This window comes from Panthera uncia, chromosome B1 (genome assembly GCF_023721935.1).
Source record: "Panthera uncia isolate 11264 chromosome B1, Puncia_PCG_1.0, whole genome shotgun sequence".
NCBI classification, from domain to species: Eukaryota; Metazoa; Chordata; class Mammalia; order Carnivora; family Felidae; genus Panthera; species Panthera uncia.
This window is the reverse complement of record NC_064811.1, coordinates 86,665,452-86,688,371: the sequence shown is the minus strand read 5'-3', so window position 1 is coordinate 86,688,371 and position 22,920 is coordinate 86,665,452. Positions and strand designations below refer to the sequence as shown.

Genomic DNA, 22,920 nt, shown 5'->3' with positions numbered 1-22,920 from the left:
GCTGCAGTCATCAAAACAGTGTGGTGTTGGCATAAAAACAGATGCACAGACCAATAGAACAAAATCAACAGTGCAGGACTAAACTGAAGCATATGTGGTCAACTAATATTTGACAAGGGAACCAAGAATACTCAATGGAGAAAAGAGTCTTTTCGACAAATGGTGCTGGGAAAATTGGATATTCACATGCAAAAGAATGAAATTGGACCCTTATCTTATACAACACACACAAATTCACTCAAAATTGATTAAATACTTGAATTTAAGGCCTGAAACTATGAAACTCTTAGAAGAAAACATAGGAAAAAGTTCCTTGACATGGGTCTTGGCAATGATTTTATTGGATATGACACCTAAAGCACAAGCAATAAAATAAAAAACAAGTGGGACTACATCAAATTGAAAAGCTTCTGCACAGCAAAAAAAGACCATCAACAAAGTGAAGACAAACTACAGACTGGAGAAAAATACTTGCAAACAATGTATCTGGTAAGGGGTTAATATCTAAAATATACAGGGAACTCATACAACTCAACAGGAAAAAAACCCAAATGATCCAAATAAAAATGGGCATAGGTTGTGAATAGACATTTTTCCAAAAAGGACACACACATGGGCAATGCCAAAAGAAAAGAGGCTCAATGTCCGTAATTATCAGGGGAATGCAACTTAAAACCTCCATGAGATACCACCTTGTGCCTGTTAGAATGGCCACCATCAAAAAAGACAAGAGATAACAAATGCTGGCAAAGAGGTGGAGAAAAGAGAGCCCTTGGGGCACTGTTGGTGGGAATGTAAATTGGTGCAGCCCCCATGGAAAACAGTACGGAGGTTCCTCAAAAAATTAAAACTAGAGTTACCATATGATCCAGCAATTCCACTTCCGGGTATTTATCCAAAGAAAATGAAAACACCATGTCAAAGAGATATCTCCACCCCCATGTTCACAGCAGCATTATTTGCAATAGCCACAACATGGAAACAACCTCAGTGTCTATCAGTGGATGGATGGATAAAGAAGGTGTGGTATATATACACAGTGGAATATATATACAATTCAGCCTTTAAAAAATGAGAAAATCTTGCCATGTGAGACCATATGGATGCACCTTGAGGCATTATGCTAAATCAAGTAAGTCAGAGAAAGACAAATACTATATGACCTCACATATTATACTTAGAATCTTAAAAAAAAAAAAAAAACTTACAAAAAATGATCAGATTTGTGGTTACCAGGTGTGGTGGGTAGGGGGGGAAGAACTGGAGGAAAGTGGTCAAAAGGTACAAACCTCCAGTTATAAGATCAATAAGTACTAGGGATATAATGTACAATGTTATGACTACAGTTAACACTGCTATTGGATTTATATGAAAGTTGTTATGAAAATAAATCCTAAGAGTTCTCATCACAGAAAAATTTTTTTCTTATGTACCTATATGAGATGAGGGATGTTAACTAAACTTACTGTGGTAATCATTTCACGATCTATGTAAGTCAAGCCATTACACTGTATTCCTTAAACTTATATAGCACTGTATGTCAATTATAGTTCAATAAAACTGGAAAAAAACCCAAAACGTGCTATCATTTATATGACTTACTGAACACATCTCCTCTGGGCTTCTGAGGATCTGTCTGTATCCTGTTGTCAACTGTAATCCATCTTGGAGAGGTAGTGGCAACTGGCAGCACAGTTGTTAGTCTGGTGCTTGGTCTTTCTGGGGTTGTTATTGGTGATGTTCCGAATTCTATGGATGGCGGTGGGGTTGGCTGAGGTGTTGGCTCTGGTGTAGGTCTTATTGTTGGCTTAAAAGTGGGCCTGTTGGTAGCAGGAGGAATATATGGTGTCTTCAGAGGCCACCTAGTACTTCCAACATCAGGAATCCAATTACTGTGTCCTCCATCACCCTTTGAAATAGTACCATTTCCCTTTGGTACATGAATTGGACCTGATGGCTCAATCATGACTTTTGGAATATCTGAAAGAGTCAAAGAATTTAAATTAGTGTGTGACCATCTCTCTCTAAAAGCTTAGTTGTGGAGGGGCACCTGGGTGGCTCAGTTGCTTAAACGTCTGACTCTTCATTTCAACTCAAGTCATGATCGCACACTTTGTGAGTTCAAGCCCCATGTCGGGCTCTGAACTGACAGAGCAGAGCCTGCTTGGGATTCTCGCTCTCTGCCCCTCCCCCTGCTTCTCTCACATGTGTGGTCACTCTCTTTCAAAATAAATAAATATTTTTAAAAAAGGTCAGTTTTGGAATCAAATTGTGAAAAACACATTAGAATATCTAATGCCAACTAGGCTTACTTTTCACATTTAGAATATTCCCTTACTGTAAGTCATACTGTTTTCCAAATAACAACTGTGTGTATATGTATTTGATATATACATATGTATTCATACACACATATATCCATCCTGCAGATATATGCAGAAGTTATATTGGTATTTCTGTAACGGATATGTATTATTTAAAACACAAAGAATTTCAAGTCTCTGTAAAATGGAAATAGACATCACTGAGATTTTTTTAAATGCAGAAACATTCTAAGTTTTTTAAAATATGAGAAATGTATATTGAGAGTCTATGTTAAGTGTCCCTATGGCACACCCATATAATAAAATCGTGTTTCAAACTGTCTAAAGACTAATACTTTTCCATACTCTATATAAATTCAACTCATGCAAAACATTTTCTTCCTTCTTTCCTTCCTTCCTTCTTTCCTTCCTTCCTTCCTTTATTTTTATTTAAGTTTTAGTTAACATACAGGGCAGTACTGGTTTCAGGAGTAGATTTAAGTGATTCAACACTTACATACGACACCCAGTGCTCATCACAAGTGCCCTCCTTGGTACCCATCACCCACCTAGCCCATTCCCCCACCCACTTCCCTCCATCAACCTTCAGTTTATTCTCTATTACTAAGAATCTCTTGTGGTTAGTTTTCCTCTCTTCTCTTCCTACCCCTTCCCATATGTTCATCTGTTTTCATGCAAAATGTTTTCATTAAATGTTCTGTATATTTTTAAACTTGGTTTGCTTTCCCCCTTACTAATTTATACTATCACTTAAAAAAATTCAGAGGTCACTGTGATTATCTATGGAATCTTTTTTTTTTTTTTTGTGCTTATCTTCACCAAAAGGAATTAATAGTTAATCTTCCTGGAATGATACACTCATTCCAGGCTGGGAGTATGACTACATGACCCTTCAAAAATCCCTTAATCCCCATGATTTTATGGCTCATGATTTTCAGTAAATATTTTACTCCAAAAATTTAAAAATTATCTATTGTCACATGAACTATATACAAAATTATGGTCTTTGATTTGTAAAACTTGCATCTTGGAGGTTATTTTTTTTCATGTTTATCAACTAACATAGCCATACTCCAAGCAGAACTTGTAAGAATTTAAAAAGCAAAAACAGTTCTAAATTTAGAGTAAATAAATATCAGAATGATTTTTTAATAGAATTTGGAGACATAAAACAGAGGAACAAAAGACGTAGAATATATTCATATTTTCTTCCTGTCATAATCTAATGTTAATGACAAACTTTTATTTCTGATTATAACAATATCTGATTTTCAGAGAGAGCTCCATAATTTCTTGCCAGCCAAACAGAGGCTATTGAGAAGTTTTAGCCCAGGAATTGAATGCTTTTAAGATTAGAATGTATTACTGCGTTGGGGTGCCTGGGTGGCTCAGTCAGTTAAGTGTCTGACTCTTGATTTCAGCTCAGGTCATGATCTCATGGTTCATGGGATCAAACCCCATTGTGATTCTGTACTGACAGTGCAGAGCCTGCTTGGGATTCTCTCTCTCCTCTCTCTGACCCCTCCTCTGCTCCTGTTCTCTCTCTCTCTCTCTCTCCCTCTCTCTCTCTCAAAATAAATAAACATTAAAAAAAAGAATGTATTACTGAGTCATTAATTTTTTTAAATACCTGAGTAAAGTGATTTGATTGCAGAAAATAGACTATATTATTAGCTATAAAAATGATACTTTCTTGATAATTAATCTAGTTCCTCATCTTCCCCAATAACTGCCTTTGTACAATTCCATATATCCTGCTAGAATTTAAAGGTGGGAGATAAACACTACTTACACACACAACTCAGTCCATCGCCCTGGTATCCATCTTTACATTTACACTTGTAGGACCCGTGCAAGTTGTAACATCGAGCGAAGCGGCTGCACTGATACTGACCAAGGGAACATTCATCTATATCTGCATCAGGAAGTGGGAAAAGAAGGGAGTTTATCCGGGAGAGGAGTATGATGGCTGCAAAACTATATAGAATCTCCAAAAAAATTTTTTTGAAAGGTCTGTGTAAAATCAGCAGATACACGGGAGAAATAAAGCACATGGACATCCAGGACTACCAGTGGTTGAACTGGACTTCTGCTTAATGTAAGGCCGGTACCCTCCCCTGCGTCTAACATCCCAATCACCGCCCCAGTTAAGAAAGCTTTCCGCACCACAGGAAGAAACAAAACAAAATGACGGTCAGGGCTCATTACCGTGACATTGGTATTTGCCTGCAATGTACATGAGGTCGAAGCCTTTATGACACTTGCAGATGTAGCTCCCAAAAGTGTTGACACACTGCCTAAATCTAGGGCAGGACACTCTCCCGGTGGCACATTCATCAACATCTAGAAACATAAATCAATTGCGTCTCAGAGGAGCAGCATCGCCATGTTCAGATGCGATCGATTTTAAAATAAATGTCCGCACACAGCTGCCTGGAACAGAGTGGCTCATCATAAATGTTATCCAGCTGGTTGCCCTGACAGGCACCATAAATTCCACACCTCCAAATTTCCATGCATCCTCCTGACCAAAGCTGTCCTGCTCTCGCACCATAGCTCAGCAGAGATTGCACCTGTATCCACTAGTTGCTCCAACTGGAAACAGGAAGCATCCTTGACAACCCTATTTCCCATAACCTCAAATCATCAGGCCCAGTTAATTCTGCCTCTAAAAAGTGATCGGAACTCATCTAGTCTTCTCTTCACCCACTACCTCTACCCTAGTCCAAGCTGCAATCTTCTCGGTTAGACTGTTGCAAGAGCCTCGGAACCAGTGTTTTCCCTGCCAATCTTACCCCCTCCAGAGCACTCCCTCTCAACTGTCAAAATCTTTTATTAAAACATAAAATTGGGATATTACCATGCTTAAGACTCCTCAACTGTTTCCACTTGCTTAAGTTAAATCCTCATTCCTCACAATGTCTGTGATCACCCTGCAATAACTATGTAGTCCTTATGTACCTCACCAGCTGTAACGCAAGCCACTGCCCCTCACGCTCACTCTGTCCTGAAGCCACATTGGCCTTCTTTCTTTTTAAACCTCACACAGGCCAGCCTCTCTTCTTCCAGTGCAGTGCCCTGCACCATTTCTACCATTATTTTCTAAAATAGACCTTTTATGGTTTTCTCTTAATACCTCATATTAACATTTAGTATTGTTTGTAATTTTGTTGGATATTTGTTTCTTTTCTGTCTTCCCATTAGACTATCAGCTTTGTGAGGACCAAAATCTTGTCTGCTGTGTCCCCTACTATATATCCTAACACTTGGCACAGCGCCTGAAATATAGAAAGTACTTAATAAATCTCTCTGGAATCACTCAATGCCTCTATTCATTGAGAGCGTGTTACATGCTAAGTACTCTGCTCAGCTCTTCGCATATATAATCCCATTCAATCCTTATAATGATTCTACATGGCATTACTCCCATTTTAAAGATGAGGAGATTCAAGCTCGAAGAAAGGAAGTCTTTTGCCTAAGGCTACATATCAGGCACACAGCAGAGCTAGGTTTGAAATCAAAGCCCAGACGGTTAACCACAATCCTATACTGTTTTCCTAATTTACAAGAAAAAAATCTAACCCTTTAGCACAGCATATATAACCTATCCCTGCCTACCTATTCAGCTTTATCACTCATTCCTTCTTAACATTCTAGAAACACTGAGCTCCTTTGCTTTTCCTGAATATTGTGCTCTCTTAAACTTGAAAGTCTTTGCACATGTGGTTTCCTCTGCCCGAAGCTTCCCCCCGTCCCTCATTTTTAGGGAAATAAGGTGTCCATTCTCCATTCATAGAGAGAGGTCCTCTCCTGAGACATGTGCTATCTTCTGAAGGATAGCTAATTGCCTGATGTAGGTAACTGCCTCGTTTCCTTACTCCATCACCTTTCCCTTTGTCCTTTTATCCTAGAGAGGCTGCTGACAGAGACGCTTGATTTTACAACTCACCCATACAGGTCCTCCCATCAGGAGCCAGCTGTAGGCCAGGAGAGGGGCACTGGCACCGTATCTGTCCTTTGACAACATCACAGCCATACTGACAGTTTGCCATGGAGCACGTCAGGGCACCTGGAAAGAGTGTGACTGGCTGACTCAGAGAGGCAGAGGACAAATTCTATGACTGTTTTTTTAACTTGACACTGAATCAACAATGAAGACAAAAAGGCCTCAATTATCCAACAGTCTAAAGACAGTCGAAAACAGAGGGACAGAAAGACCTTACTCCCCCAGGGATCAAGAAGATTAAGAAGTGAACCAGCTCTGTTATCATCTGAGGAAGACCTTTAATGCATTTCAAAAATTAAAAGACAAAAGATGCTCAACATCGCTCATCAGGGAAATACAAATCAAAACCACACTCAGATATCACCTCACACCAGTCAGAGTGGCCAAAATGAACAAATCAGGAGACTATAGATGCTGGAGAGGATGTGGAGAAGTGCAAACTGGTGCAGCCACTCTGGAAAACAGTGTGGAGGTTCCTCAAAAAATTAAAAATAGACTTACCTTATGACCCAGCAGTAGCACTGCTAGGGATTTACCCAAGGGATACAGGAGTACTGATGCATAGGGGCACTTGTACCCCAATGTTTATAGCAGCACTCTCAACAATAGCCAAATTGTGGAAAGAGCCTAAATGTCCATCAACTGATGAATGGATAAAGAAATTGTGGTTTATATACACAATGGAATACTATGTGGCAATGAGAAAAAATGAAATATGGCCTTTGTAGCAACATGGATGGAACTGGAGAGTGTTATGCTAAGTGAAATAAGTCCTACAGAGAAAGACAGATACCATATGCTTTCACTCTTATGTGGATCCTGAGAAACTTAACAGAAACCCATGGGGGAGGGAAAAGGGGAAAAAAAAAAAACCCAAAGAGGTTAGAGTGGGAGAGAGCCAAAGCATAAGAGACTCTTAAAAACTGAGAACTGAGGGTTGATGGGGGGTAGGAGGGAGGGTAGGGTAGGTGATGGGCATTGAAGAGGGCATCTTTTGGGATGAGCACTGGGTGTTGTATGGAAACCAATGTGACAATAAATTTCATATATGAAAAAAATAATAAAAAATTAAAAATTAAAAATTAAAAGACAAATATAAAACTTTACCTCACGTAGATTATCTGGAAATTTTTCCAGTGGCCAAGGAAAAGTGGAAGATTGAGGTAATTTTCCAGATTACTCATGCTAAATTCCAGTCTTAACTAAAACATCCAATTAACTTTCTCAATTTCCCACTAAATTTTTCTAGGAACATAAAACATCCCACTGAGGTGTACAATGTTGGAGGATTCCAGCATCACTGCCACATAGTATTAAACATGAATTCACCGAATTCTAAAGGTTCCATGCTAAATCTGCAATGCTAACTAAGATTAGCTCAACTTTTCTAATAAAATGTAACCCAGTTCAAGAGAGATAACAGGTAATTAACTAATTTATAATTAGCTAATTTAACAGGTAACTCAGTAAAAATGAAAATCAAGTCATCAATTGTCATTATATATATCATTGTCATTATGGTATTATATAAACACCATCTCAATTCAATGTTCAGCCTACAGCCTTCGGGGCATTGTCCATCTTACAAACACATCCAAATGATAGTATGAAAACATGATACGTTTCTTTCTCACAAAGACATGAAGTCTACTTTCATGTTACTGTAATCATTTTTTTTCAGTTGAAGTAGGTTTTGTTTTTTAGAAAAGGGATATCTTAGTCTTTAGACGACTATAAAGAAATGTAAACGTGAAGTGAGAAGGTATTTATGAATGGTTTATACTCAATCAAGCATTATTGGGTCCTCTGATGGATTCTCTACCATTTAACAGTTTAGTGTCTGTCCTTGTGAACAGCAACACAGTCCTCACATAGGTACGAATGCTCCTTTTCCGGCTAGAGCAGTTCTTTGCCCAGCTAGAAGACAGGCAAAAATGTGTTGGGGAAAAAACATTAGAAAACACATTTAAGTTTACGATTCTTGTTCTAAATACCACTTCCAAATCAGTTTAACGTGGACACCCATGGTAAAATAATGCTAGACACGTAAAAGGGCAATTTTTATTTTGATTTTCCATTCTTTAGGCACACATATAAATACATGCTCACATCCTGGTTAGGACAGCCTGGGAGGCTATTTTCACACACCCTATCAGAGCACCATGTGAAATCAAGCCAGAGCACTTCTAAAACAGTTAAGATTCTTGACATACTTGAGCAGGACCCATCTGGCATGAGCATATATCCGTTGAGACAGTAGCACTTGTAGCTGCCGTAAGTGTTCATGCACCTGTGCTTGCAGGGTCGCGGCTTCAGGCCACACTCATTTAGATCTGGAAAGAATGGGGGTTGATGCAACAAAATGAGAAAACCTCAACACTAATATAAACCATTTAAAATACCTCTCTATATTAAAGAATAAATGAGAAAAGAAGGTCAAGCTACTGTAACCAGTAATTTCCATAAGAGATAGAGCTTCTTTACGCCATCTTAATTTTAAGGTTAATTTTACACTAGGGGTGACCAAGAACTTTCCATCAGAAATGACCTTATAACAATGAGAGGGCTGTGTGAATTTCTCGAACTTTGATTAGAGTACTTGTCCACAAAGGACAATTTGAAAAATTCTCCTCACAGACACGTGCCTACCTTATCATCCCTAGAAAGAGCAGACGACTATCCACCTCATGGGTAGAGGTGCCTACCACGTACCTGACTCCAATATCCTCCAAATATCTAGGTTTACTACCAGCTTCACTTCTGACTATGTGATCTTGCTCTTTCAATCTCTTTCTGTTTTAAAAGATACTCTGTGAGCCTTTCTTAGTTTACAGGAAGTATACAGATTTTAAAACATGAGACTGCTTTGGCCTTTCCAAAGGAAAGCTCTATTTTCAGAGGATAAGAGCTCCATGAATTACAGTGATCACTAGTGTGGTTTTTCTCTTGTTCAGTTTTACAGATTCTCTACACACTGATCTCAGATTAAAGAAGAAATTTCAGTTTTCTGCTTTACTGATGTATTCAGGTCACAAAATAAACAAAAAATCCTACCCTCCAACATGTTTTCATTGGGCAGTTAAGAAACGTATATGGAAATACTACTGGATGATACGTGGTGGACTACTATGTATTTTAGGTTCGTCCATTTAAATATCAACGTAAAATTAATAAACTTCACATTGTAAGAATTTTCTAGCCCAAGTTGAATATTGCTTCAAGTGAACATAAAACTCATAGTGACAAAGTGAAATACTAATGCCCAAAATACAGACTTCATTAAAAATAAATACGACCACATGTTTACTGTGTCTGGAACTATCAGCATAAGCACCTGACGAGATAAATTATCTATTAATCCATGTCATCAAATCAGAAATACAGGTATATCTAGTGACAAGGTGTTTTAATCTAATCGAATTTAAATCTGATCTGCTCGTTTACTGGTAATTTATAGCTTTCATTTAATTAAACCACCAAATTACACTGCTTTTAAAACCACCTAATAGTTGTTACATCTACAAATGTTTTCATATCTTACTAACTTTCCAACATGGTCTTTTTTCTAACCTTAACACGACAGTGAGCAGGTCCCCAGCTGGGCAAAGCCTAGGAAGGTTAAATAAGGAAACCAGATACCTTCATCATCTCCCATGCTTTCTTCAGTTTTCTACTTTATTGTCTCATGCCCGGTCAAGGGCATTCAAAACAGAATCATATTTTAAAATATATATTTTTTAAATTTCCTCAAGGAAGGTGCTTTGCAGATTATAGTATCAACCAAAAATTTGACTTCTCTGTTACATGAAGTAAAAATTTTAACTAAAGGAAGAAAGAGAAAGAAATTCACTCCACCTCTAATATTCTTCTAACTTGTATTTCAGTATTTACTAAAAATTAGAGTCAGGGAATCTTTTCTCATGTTCTAAGAGAAGTTAATTATCATTCCCAATATATCCATACATCCCTGCAGTTTTGCACCTGGATTTGATAAGTTCCTGGTTGGTATTAAATAGTATTTAGGGGCACCTGGGTATCTCAGTGGGTTAAGTGTCTGATTCTTGGTTTTGGCTCAGGTCATGATCTCATGGTTTGAGAGACCCAGCCCTCCATCGGGCTCTGTGCTGACAGCATGGAAATCTGCTTGGGATTCTCTCTCTCCCTCTCTCTCTCTCTGCCCCCTCTTCAAAATAAATAAATGAAAACATTTAAAATAAAAATTTAAATAGTATTTAAAGCTGAGCACATTGTTAGAGAAAGGCTTTGTGTTTTAAATATTTTTTGCACTAAGCAAATATAAAACAGAACAGTAGAGGGGTGCCTGGGTGACTCAGTCAGTTAAGCATCGCACTTCATCTCAGGTCATGATCTTGCAGTTCTTGAGTTCAAGCCCCGCTTTGGGCTCTGTGCAGACAGCTCAGAGCCTGGAGCCTGCTTCAGATTCTGTGTCTTCCTCTCTCTACCTCTATCTCTCTGCTCCCCCCCCCCCCACTTTCTTTCTCTCTTTCTCAAAAATAAACATTTAAAAAAAACGAACAGTACAATAAAGCCATAGATTAAGACTGAGTTCTATATTTCAAGGGAAAGTTATTGATGGATATAAAATGTGTCAATTAAGAACACTTAGGTTTATTTTTAAAGAGCCACAGAAACTTCTGTGGGTTCCTGATGGAAATTGGCCAGATGTCTGCAGCTCTAAGCAGCTTATACAAGGGATATTTATGCTGATGGAAATTTCTTTAGACACTGTCCATGAACTAAAGCTGAAGCCAAGTTATTATGGCAGCTCCACTCTTGACCAACAAAGGACCCCTCAAGATTGCTATGAGAGTTTTCATGATCCAGACTGGGGCTGCCAGTGGTCTTCAGTCCAAATCTATCCTTCCCTTCCCATGAGAAAAAGAGTACTCTTGGGTTAAGAATCATGAAGCCGAACGGAAGTGAAAAACAAGATGTCATAATTCAAAAACAAACAAAAACAAATCCCCCACCTGGGAATCCGTATGAAATTAATATGGAAGAGGAAATAAACATGCAGCATTCAATGGGTAAATGCAGAGACGTTTGTTGGCTACTTCACTATTATTAAATTGACACATAAATATCTAATACGCTGAAAGCAATCTGAGAAAGCTGTACTCTAACAGCTGGTGATGGAGTGGCTGATACCCACTGACAGCTGGCTGGTGTCGATGTCTCCAGTGACTGCCATCATTGCTCCATCTGCTACAGGCATGTGCGTCCTAAAAACTTCACACTGACCCTTACAAAAACCACTGCAGAAATTATGAAATAGAATTCCACAATAATCCGTGTTATCAATATTTACCAAATATCAGACTTCTGCTAAAGCAGGGAGCTTCGAAAGATTAAAAGCATCTGGTGTCCTGGTGATGAACTTCTTTTTTCTCAATTTTCTTCAGGGTTTCTAGTTTATGATGATTATAGCTTTATTTTCTTATTGACCAAATGCCTTACAAAATTGAGTTAATATGTGCTGCTTCCAAAACCTCTTAGACTACTGACCTAGTAACACATGTCTTACTATCAAGTCAGAAATCCAAAAACACCACTTCCAATTTGCAGCAAATTCTCCTATAATAACAAGTAGAACAGGGCGCCTGGGTTGCTCAGTCAGTTGAGCGTCTGACTTTGGCTCAGGTCATCATCTCACAGCTCGTGAGTTTGAGCCCCACGTTGGGCTCTGGGCTGACAGCTCAGAGCCTGGAGCCTGCTTCGGATTCTGTGTCTACCTCTCTCTCTGCCCCACCCCCCTCCACTTGTACTCTGTCTCTGTCTCTCAAAAATAAATGTTAAAAAAATTTAACAAGTAGAACAATATAAAGAACATGATCACACTTTCTCAAATCAGTTTTAAAGGTGATAAAAGAACCTAGGAAAGAAAACTTTAGTGTATTTACTTAAATTCACTTTAATCCTGTTCTTTCTCTAGAAGTTTGTAATATAAATTATAAGGAAACTCTACAATAAAAAAATTAATTCTGTCATGTACCTATTTTATCACATCAAAAGACATCACTTTACAATTAAACCACTTACATTTCAAATGCTTCAATTATCACATATACATTCTTAAAGCACATCTATTACAGTGAGGCGTATATTTAAGCAGGTTGATGGATTCAGGAGCTTGGGAAGGTAGGATGGGGGTGGGGGTGGAGGGGAGAGTAAGAAGAGAGTCCAGAACAAAAATGCAAGCTGCACAGCATTATAATTACACTGTAGGAAAAAAAGAATCAGAAATTTTGTTAGCATGCAGACACTGAAAAATAGCCTAAAAAATCTAGAATAGATTCACTGAATAAGATAACCCAATGGATTTTAAGGAAAATAATCTTCCATTCAATACATTTAGACTTTTTTTTTCTTCTTTGACCCTTAAACTTGGCAACGTCTCAGAAATTTAACCTTTTACATTTTATCTAACGTGGAGGTCATAGGCAAATAGATGTCATTCAACTGCCATAACTTTCATTGTTTAAAACTCAATGATTGAAATTACTTCTATTGCCCTAATTCTTTATGCAGAAGATACACAAGTGCATTAAGTTGCTATCAGCAGAGAGAAACTAATTAATAATTTAAACTATTTTAATTCAGTCATTCTAAGTTTCTAAATTTAGGAGTGGGTAAAGGATACAGTCTTTTAGAAGAAAAACTGTAAAATCATGCTGCCACCGAACTTTCGTACAAAACTTCATCATAATGAAAACATTAGTATTTCTGGTATGCCTGTTCCCACACCAGCCCTACAGGTGAATAGGGCAAGAATTCTCTCCCCGTTACTAATTGGTTTGCTAAGACTCAGACACACTAAATGACTTGCTTATAATCACAGAGCCACTTAAAGGCTATACTGAACCAGAACCTAGGCTTTCTAATATCACAAAATGTACATCAAAAGAATGAAATTAATAACGTATGGTTTGATTTCCAGGTAACCTAAAACTCTATTCTCCAGATATGGTGGCAGGGGAGAGGACTTCATCATTTCTGAAATCTACTTAGCAAAAATCATCAAAATCCCAATCTCAGTTGCTTTGGAATTCCTGACTTCACCTATTAAAATTAAGGTTATTTTGCCATTTGACTTTCAGAAAACATTCGGAAGCCCAGAAAAGAAGAAGAGAAGCAATGATATTTCTAATGCAGTGAAAGGACAGTGGAGGCTCCAGGCTTTTTAGAGCACAGAGAATCAGCACCAGGTGACAATTCCTGTTGCTTGCTTCACATGCTCAGGATGCCGAAGGCTGGGTACTCCTGGGGCTAGTCTTCAGGATATTTGCAAAAAGTGACGAAACTGCAGGAAGCCGTGCAGGTGGGAGAGCAAACCACCTGAGATAATACACGCTCACCCCTTGAAGGTAAACTTGTGGCTTGATGATCCAGGGGTTGGAAAAGAGGCTGTTCACTGCCTTGGTCAAGAGGAGTTGGGTAGAAGTGTTCGTCTTCACACCAGGAAGAAGGTAATAAGAGTCAACTTTGAACTGATGTCATTTTTAGCCCTAAAAATCTTTATAAGTATATATTAAACAATTACATAAAGTTGGTGGATTTCAAAAAGGATACTGTACATGCTTTTTAAAAATCAGTTTCCAGTTCTTCTGGTTTTTTAATTTTAATTTCTATTTTCCTTAAAATTTATCACTGCCATCTTGCCTCCCAAGAACACAAGTACATTTTACACACATGCACACACACATACATCATTCCTACACCAATCTTTAGAGAAACCACTAAAAAAGAGATGGTCATTTTCTAAAGCCTGATTGTAGTCACTGACAAAGACAGAAAACTCGATTATACAAATACTGATTACAGTCTACCTGACACTGAAGTCTTAAATGTCCAATCAAGACTTTTCCTTATTATGTTGTCCAATAGTTTAAAATACTCCACAATTATGCACACATTTATGATTTGCATAGAGCTTTTTTAAATAAATAGCATGACAGTTCACCAATGTTATTCACATGTAAGAACTCGTGTTACATTTAGGTCACACTTAGTAGGAATATACAGTAAGCTTTCCACAAAAGAGGTTAACTCTTGCCATTATTAACTTACCAAAATAAGATGAGTAACTCGAAAGTAGAGTCAAAAAGGCAATCGCATCCTGTTTCAAGGCTTTCATACTATTAATAACCAGTTAATATTCCAAATTAAATGAACACTGGTTTCTGGGTTGAAACCACACATCTTTTAAAAAGTAAGGCTATCTGGAATTACCTTACTACACAGGGGTATAGCATTTAGACTGTTGTCCTAAGGAAGGCAATCAACTTTCAGATTTACCTAAGCCACCAAAATGTACTGTCTGGTTCTGTGCTACGAGATACTAGATCTTGGGGTGAGGAATTCAACATATGAAACATAAACTTTGTCAAAACATTAGGAACTGATATTTATAAACTGTTTCTTCTGAAATTATTATAAGCCCTTAATATAAGCCAGAATTGCATGGTACCATTTCCAGGGCCAGGATGGGGCTGCAGGGGGTGATCAGGAGAACTTACCTAACCGTGGTCCATTCAATCTTCTGGCTCCTGATTCCAAACCCTAAGCCTGACCCATACCTGACCATGTGCCCTCAACTCAACCCTTCCAGGAGATCGCTGCACTGTGGGTGGTTCTGCCCATGGCACTTCCTGGTTGCCAACCCTAACCCTAGCCATGGCTCTGGTTGTAAGGGGGCCCACCTCTTGCATTCAAGAACATAGATCTTTCATTTCTGAAAATATGCAATGATAGGACATATTACATGATAAAAATCATTCCCTAATTGGAAAGTTATAAAAAGATTATTACCTATAACAGTATCATTTTTTGGCTGAGGGGAAAGAGAATTGGTATGGGTACAGAGACTCAAAGAGGAGAAGAGTATGCATGAATAAAAATTACCAGAAAAATACGGTGGAGGAAAAGCAAACCAGAGTTAGGATTAGCATTTCATTACTGTGAAAGGTACCATGTGCCGTATAGAATGTGCTAATGATCAGGCCGAGCCTATGATTTTATATGTGATCTAGCTATTACAAATCCAGAAGTGACTCAGAGGGAAAAGCAAGCCACCCACGGCAGATTCACATCAATCCTGCAACAAGGTTGTTAAATTAAGCCAGTTGCAAAGTGGGCTTGCCCTGCTATTCTGGCTGCCCCCAGGTAGCTCTGAAAGCACTTGCTAAATGCTTGTCGTTCATACAAGCTGTTCACTCCACCAATCAAGTCTGCAGGAGGTTATTTCTTACATCACACAACTTGCAACAAATTTTTTAGCGAATACTTGCCTTACACAGAAACCTACTTTCAATGAAAAGCTAATTCCCAGTTCTATGAAATCATCTCAAATATACCTCTTCTTGACATTTCTCCTGAAGAAAAAAGAAACCTGTTGGGAGTTCCAATATCTCTGAGGCATATTTGCCAGTTTATTAAAATGTATGTGCCAGATAAAAACAGTCTACATTAATTTGCTATGTAGCAGATATAGACAATTTGCTCTAATGTCTTTTCCTTGTGTCTCTGGACAGTTCTCCCACTTAGCCAGCTCCTCCACAGCTGCCTCTCACCCTGACGAGGGCTCTCAGCCCACAGACTCAGAGACTGCCTACAGTGCTGGACTGGGCAACTGCACAACTGCATGGAGCCCTTACAAGTATGGTGTTCAGGACCAAGAGCCATTATATGAAACAATCATTCATTTAGCAAATATTTAATGTGCACTTAGTGTGTGCAAGTCATTTTAATAATAGTTTTCAGGAATCTAGAAATCAGAGACCAAAAAGGATTCTTGCTCTCAAACACCATAAACCATGCCATTGGGAACTTGTCACAATTGCTTTTTTGGTAAGGAAGGCAAAGAAAGAGATAATCAAAAACATATGTTTACTGTAAGCTGTGGTTTTATATTCAAGATTGGACTTGAAATTACATTTTCAGTGTCCGCACTATTTTTTGCGGGTGTAAAATCCCATTTTGCTACTAATGAAATCCTCTTCCCCCCTAAGGAATATAGTTTTAGGAGGCAAGATTTCAACTCAGTAAATTTCAACTTTTCTTTAGAGAAACAGGTATGTGTTACAGTAAAAAGTACATGATAAACTGGTTTTTCTGAAAATAGGAGATACCCAGAGATAAATCCTTGTTACAATAATAGTTTCAGTGTCTTTGAAGCATATTAAAGTTGATGTAGTTCCTGAAAATAAATTTAAATGAATTTCTCTGCAATCTCAACAGTGGCTTCTTATAATAACCTCCTTTGTATAAATTCCTGGCATCAGGACAACAAAGTTTTATGGTACTGACATATTGATGAAACCTCTGATAGTTTATGTTCACCACTTTAAAAAAGGAAGCATGTGGGAACTCTAAGATGAACACATTGAGAATTCAATAATCAGAACTGAACATGTCACTACTTGCAAACTTAGACTGCGGAAGGAAAATTAAATGGATTTTTAAAAGAGTAAACTGAGATCATAAAAACTCTACTTACTTCAAAAAGACTATCCAGGTATGTTTGGTAAATTCCAAGTTAAAAAATATTATAAGACATAAAAGAAGCATTGGGAAAAAAGTTAATCAAATAACAGATAATACAGAACATAGTTTAGAATAACAGCTTCTCCTACCATTGGATATGTCACATTTCATTAGCATGGATTTCCTCTGACAGTTCAGGAATAATTACATATACTTTCAAACATAAGTTTTTCTGTACTGTTGTGGAAATTATGCCCATAAGTCACGAGTTTACATGAGGCATATCAAGGAGTATCAGATATTGATGAACAGGAGTGTTTCAAAAATATCATTTCCATATTTGATGAGGTCAAGTAAGTTATCTATGAGACAGGCCCCATGTAACTGTTTCATTCAACACTAAAAAGGATAGAACATATTACTTACATTTAAGAAATAAGTAAAAATTGACTCTTATCCTTGTATCTCTCTGGTGAAATCTAACCCCAGCTTTTCTTACATAGCCAACAGTCCTAAACAGACATATACTGGATCTTTCACCAACTAATTCTGTGAACTTAGACAAGATACTTAATATCCCTGATATCTCTTTAAGTGAAAAATAACAATAAGCTATTATTTATCATTTAATTATCATAAATAACACTTTACTTCCTGACACTGTAATAATGAAAATAGATAATATATGTAAACTACCTGAGCACGGTGCTAAGTAAACACCTGCTTTTATAAACAACTTAAAACAAAAATAAATTAGTCAAAATCTTTATTTCTCAGAGGAACTTTTGCAATCTGGTAACAGTTGAACGGAATTTAATCTCAAAAACGAAAGGGCTCACAGTTTGAACGGACCTCAAACTCCTACCTAACTTTGAGTACTGAAGGTGTTTCATCTAACAGGGGTCCAAGGAGGCCAAAAATCAGCCAGAGCTTCCCAACTAGTTAGTGGAGAAACAAAGATGAGCAGAATGGAAGGCTTCTACATTACTGATGCTGTGCTTCTCTTCTTTAATGTGTATTTTAATTAGTATCAATGAATAAGAGGATGAAATTCTTTTAATTGCCCTCTGATGCAATACATTTTAAGATTTCACATTACATTTTTATCTCTCAGAACATGGCAGCTCACACATTTAGAAACAGCAGTCGTGGAAAAGTGGTTTGGCATGAGAACCTCTAATTTTTATATTAGGCAGAAATAGAGGGGGTTTGTGATTGTAATTTATGTCTGTTTTCCTACCTTGACTGCAGGTTTTTCCAGCATATCCAGGATGGCACTTGCACTTGTTGGGTCCAATACATTCACCATGTTTGCACTGTGGTTGGCATACAGCTGTGAAGAGAGGATTTAATGCATTACTTCTAGGTCAGTTGAACATCAACCGTATAGCATCTATGTCATATAGTAGTCTGATAATAAAAGAGAAGACTAAGAACTTACAACAGAATAGCAGAAATATATAAATTCACTATGTCTGAGTGTGGTAAGCACTGTTAGACTAAATACTCTCACATACATGTAGGGTGTGTGTGTGTGTGTGTGTGTGTGTGTGTGTGTGTATCGCTTGGGTCTGAAAAACTGCCTAAACTTAAGTATAATGTTAAAGCAGTTAAAAAAAAAAAAAAAGAGGTAAAACTATGAATAAACACAACTGATAATTGTCAATAGTTGCAACTTTATAATAACCAGTACCTGTAATTTCAAACTCATTCCCCCCAAAATGCTTCAAAAGTAGTTTTTAGTCCAAAGATATTGGGTATGTATGAAATCCAGATAAATTTCTCATTAAATAATATCTATTTTATTGGAAATGCTATTTCTAATATGAAATGGCTTGAAATAAAGTAAAAACTAAAAATTCAGTATTTCTGGAACTTCAACTTAAGATCCACTTCATCTTGATCTTTCTTAACCCTAGGTGTGTTGCAATTGCCTACACCCTTGCTGTGGTCTATCACAGCAAACAGGAAGTTCTATTTTACAATTACTATCTTCCATCAACTGAGTTGGTCTTTCCTCAAGATTCCAAAATGCTGTAAAACGTCACTCAAAGCTTTTTACAGTCTTCCATTTCTGCCAAGACACTGGTCAGAATTTATTCTGTTTCCTCTATACCAGTGATTCTCACCTGAGGCTATCTTTGTCCCCTATGTAACATTTGGTATAAAGAGACATTTTTGGTTGTCATACTGGGGAGAGGGTGCTACTGGCATCTATCAGGTAGAATACAGGGAGGCTCTAAGCACTCTACAATGCTCAGTCCCCTACAAAAACAAATCATCCAACCCAAAATGTGATGGTGCCAGAGTAAGAAACATCGCTCTACGCCCAATCTGTGCACAGTGCTATGCGAGATGCTAAAATAGAAGAAAACTCGTTGTATAGCATTGTCACTAGTCTCAAAGAGCTAACAATGTAGATGAAAAGACAAAACAATCACTCTTCATTTAGGGCAACATTTGTTTATGAGAAAAATGGGTGGCATGTATGAAATTTGTGAAGAAATCATCACACAATCATATCCACAGAGATTTGTACAAAAAGCCTCAGAAGAGACTTGAGTTGGTTCTTAAAGATGGGTAGACAGAGAAGGGGAAGACTCTCCAAGGTAAGGAGAGTTATATAGCAAAATAAATTATCATTTACTCAGGGGATACTTGAGGCAGTGAAGAGATAGCTTAATGTCAATGGAAAAATGAGACGTAGACCATCACAGGTGAGTACTATCAGATGATGATGTTCCCTAAATTTCAGACTGAGGAAAATACACTGTATCTACAGGAAATGGGAAGTTTCTGGAAGTTTATCATCATCATCATCATCATCATCAGGATAATTACCTGATGAAAATAAAAATTCTAAGGATATTAACCTGGTGATGTTATGTGGGATGGACTAGAAAGTCTAGTTGACATGTGAAAGGCATGATTTGTTTGTGACAGGAAAAGAGGGGCTTCAGTGAGCACTGAGTGAGGAGTGGACACCTCTTGGAGACCAAGGGAATGTAGTCGACAATGACCCTGAGTTCTAAAGTCCCTGACACCTGTTACTTCCCATAGCAGCCAAGGTTGCGTCCATTCTGGGATATGCTCCTAGTTTCCTCGCTCACAATTCTCAAACATCACTTCCTTCAAAACTTGAACACTCCTGTAAAACCAATGTGCTAGTTATTTTTTGGTGTTTCCTCCAGTTCCTCACTCAGCCCTTGCTGACCTCTCCCTCATCTGGCACTCCACAGTGCTGATTGGCCAGTTTTACTTCAAGCCTTTCCTGCTTGTCTGTCACCCCACCTGGTATCACTACTAATCCTAAGTGCTGCTCAGCAAGTATTAAAAAGCTTGCAGAAAGAAGGGATGAGCAGAGTATAAAGTGTAAATGGTAGAGAGATGCACTTGGAAAATTCTTAAAACCTGATTTTAGACATGGCACGAAATTCAAAAGGAAGCAATTTTGTTCAGGTCTTTGAGAAGAAATGAACCGTCTAGGAGGGTCTTCGATATGATTCTTCAGTCAACTGGACACGAGTGGATGGTTTATATGCAGTTTTTAAAACAAGTCCCAGAAATAAACTATTCTTCATGTTATTTCCAGGTCCCATAACCAAGAAATGCATGTTAAAAATTTTTTCATATTAAAAGATTTTCCATAAATCTTAATGTTTATATATGAATACAACCTGAACGAATCAATTATCACTGAGGCACCCAGAGTGTCATAATTTAAAAAATAAAGTAAACGTCTCAAAATCAGTAAGTGTAAGTCGAAGTAATAATCCCCCCAAATAGCTGGAATTTGAAAATATCTCTAAAAAACATGAAAAAGTAGTTTGAGAAGTACCACTTAAAAACATGAAAAATGTATTTAGAAGAGGACACATTATCAAACAAACTTTAGGTGCCTAGGCTTATTGCCTTTGACCCCCTGAACAGCTTGATGACCATCCATTTATGGTACTTTCAGGTGCTGTACAGGAACAAAAGCTTTGATTGTCCCCCTCCCTTTCTCATTGTTTATTCTCAGTGGAGTGCCCTAATCTTAGGCACATCACAAGCACACATTCCAAAAGGCCAAGACTGTTAATGTTTCTTACATGTTTACAGTGTCAGTAATTTTCAAACAAACTGCTGTTTGTACTTCCATCCAACAGACTATTCACTAAAGTAACTAATGACCTAAGTATTAGCCAACAGCTACCAACGGAATAGGATATTCATAATGCTGATGTAACCAATCATTTTCTCTCATAAAAAGAAAACACTCTGAAAAATATTGCACAAAAGGACCTTCTCCCATTCTCTTGCATCAGGTCTGTGGTGGAATTCGATAAACATGCATTGGACATTTGTTATATACATGCATTATACTAGGTGAGTGTCAGGGCGGATGAGAGAGTCACCGAGGATATGAAAAATTAACTGTGGAACTGGAATATACTGGCCAAAACTTACCAAGAATTCAGAGAGAGGAGATGCAAGAAGAAAGGGGGGAGGGGCAGGACGGTCATAATCTATTATAGTCACAACTATGATTGCAGATCCTGGAAACGCCTCCTGTAGGAAATGGTGATCTGAAGAAATCCTTAGAGGTTAAGAGGCTGAGAGTTGGGATGGAAGACAAAAGCCTTTCATGTTTCTTGAGATAGACCTGGATTGCAATGTATTTTCCTCTCAGGACTGCCTTCGCTGCATCCCAAAGCGTTTGGATTGTTGTATTTTCATTTTCATTTGTTTCCATAAATTTTTAAATTTCTTCTCTAATAGCCTGGTTGACCCATTCATTCTTTAGTAGGGTGTTCTTTAACCTCCATGCTTTTGGAGGTTTTCCAGACTTTTTCTTGTGGTTGATTTCAAGCTTCATAGCATTGTGGTCCGAAAGTATGCATGGTATGATCTCAATTCTTGTATACTTATGAAGGGCTGTTTTGTGACCCAGTATGTGATCTTGGAGAATGTTCCATGTGTACTCGAGAAGAAAGTTCTGTTGCTTTGGGATGCAGAGTTCTAAACATATCTGTCAAGTCTACCTGATCCAATGTATCATTCAGGGCCCTTGTTTCTTTATTGACCATGTGTCTAGATGATCTACCCATTGTTGTAAGTGGGGTATTAAAGTCCCCTGCAATATATATTTGGGGGCCCCCGTATTCAGTGCATAGACATTTATAATTGTTAGTTCTTCTTGATGGATAGACCCTGTAATTATTATATAATGCCCTTCTTCATCTCTTGTTACAGCCTTTAGTTTAAAGTCTAGTTTGTCTGGTAGACAAAAGCCTTTCAGAATATGCATAAAATATGGGGGAAGGGAAGTGAAGGGGTTCCCAGTGCCAAGTGTGCTAATGAAGCTCCACTGTCAAGTGTTTACAACAGCAGAGGAGCCAAAGGGTTAGGGCAGATCATAAAAGGCACCAGCGGCAGAAATCTTGCTGGGTCCTTGCCAGTATCTATTTTTCCCTTCTTTTTAAAAAGAGAATGGCAGGGCACCTGGCTGGCTCAGTCAGGTAAGCAACTGACTCTTGGCGTAGGCTCAGGTCATGATCTCACTTCATAAATTGGAGCCCCCACATTGGCTCCATGCTGACAATGCAGAGCCTGCTTGGGATTCTCTCTCTCTCTCGCTCTCTTTCTCTCTCTCCACCCCTCCCCTACTCACAGTCTCTCTCTCAAAATAAATAAATAAGCATTTTTTTAAAGGAGAATGGCATTTCTGTTTGCTCATTTGGGGAGTGGGGAATGAGTTGGCAATGGAAAACGACATTCCCTATCTTCCCTAGTAGATATGGGTAGCCAAGTAACTAAATTCTGGCCAACTATAGGTAAACAGAAGTTACTGCATAGGGCTTTTGGAATGCTACTTCAAAAGGGGGCTGACTAGTCATGGCTGAACTACACTGGCCACTTTATGACCATGAGGGGATCCTGAGAAGGGAGAAGAGTACAGAGCAAGAAGTCACAATATTAACCCTGAATAACCATGCTGGCACTGTTCTTTGTGCCCCTGTTATTTGCAGCCAAATACAATTCCTAATTGATTATCCCTGAACACAAAGTTATGGAATCTGACTTTATCTGTGTTTATTAGCAAGC

General features: G+C 38.1%; 1 protein-coding gene across 10 annotated transcripts in view; it reads right to left on the bottom strand.

Moving 5' to 3' along the window:
- The window catches only part of NPNT (nephronectin), an 82,226-nt gene that overhangs the window by 31,059 nt on the left and 28,247 nt on the right, over positions 1-22,920 (bottom strand). For 5 of the 10 annotated variants that reach the window (XM_049630963.1, XM_049630966.1, XM_049630961.1 and 2 more), the window contains 7 exons: positions 18,074-18,166; positions 13,707-13,799; positions 8,544-8,663; positions 6,274-6,393; positions 4,533-4,667; positions 4,117-4,239; positions 1,603-1,980 (listed from right to left, as the gene is read on the bottom strand). In XM_049630963.1, the coding sequence (XP_049486920.1) occupies positions 1,603-1,980; positions 4,117-4,239; positions 4,533-4,667; positions 6,274-6,393; positions 8,544-8,663; positions 13,707-13,799; positions 18,074-18,166 (1,062 nt within the window). The remainder of the gene's footprint in view (positions 1-1,602; positions 1,981-4,116; positions 4,240-4,532; positions 4,668-6,273; positions 6,394-8,543; positions 8,664-13,706; positions 13,800-18,073; positions 18,167-22,920) is intronic. The other 5 variants (XM_049630967.1, XM_049630970.1, XM_049630965.1 and 2 more) reach the window with 1 other exon arrangement.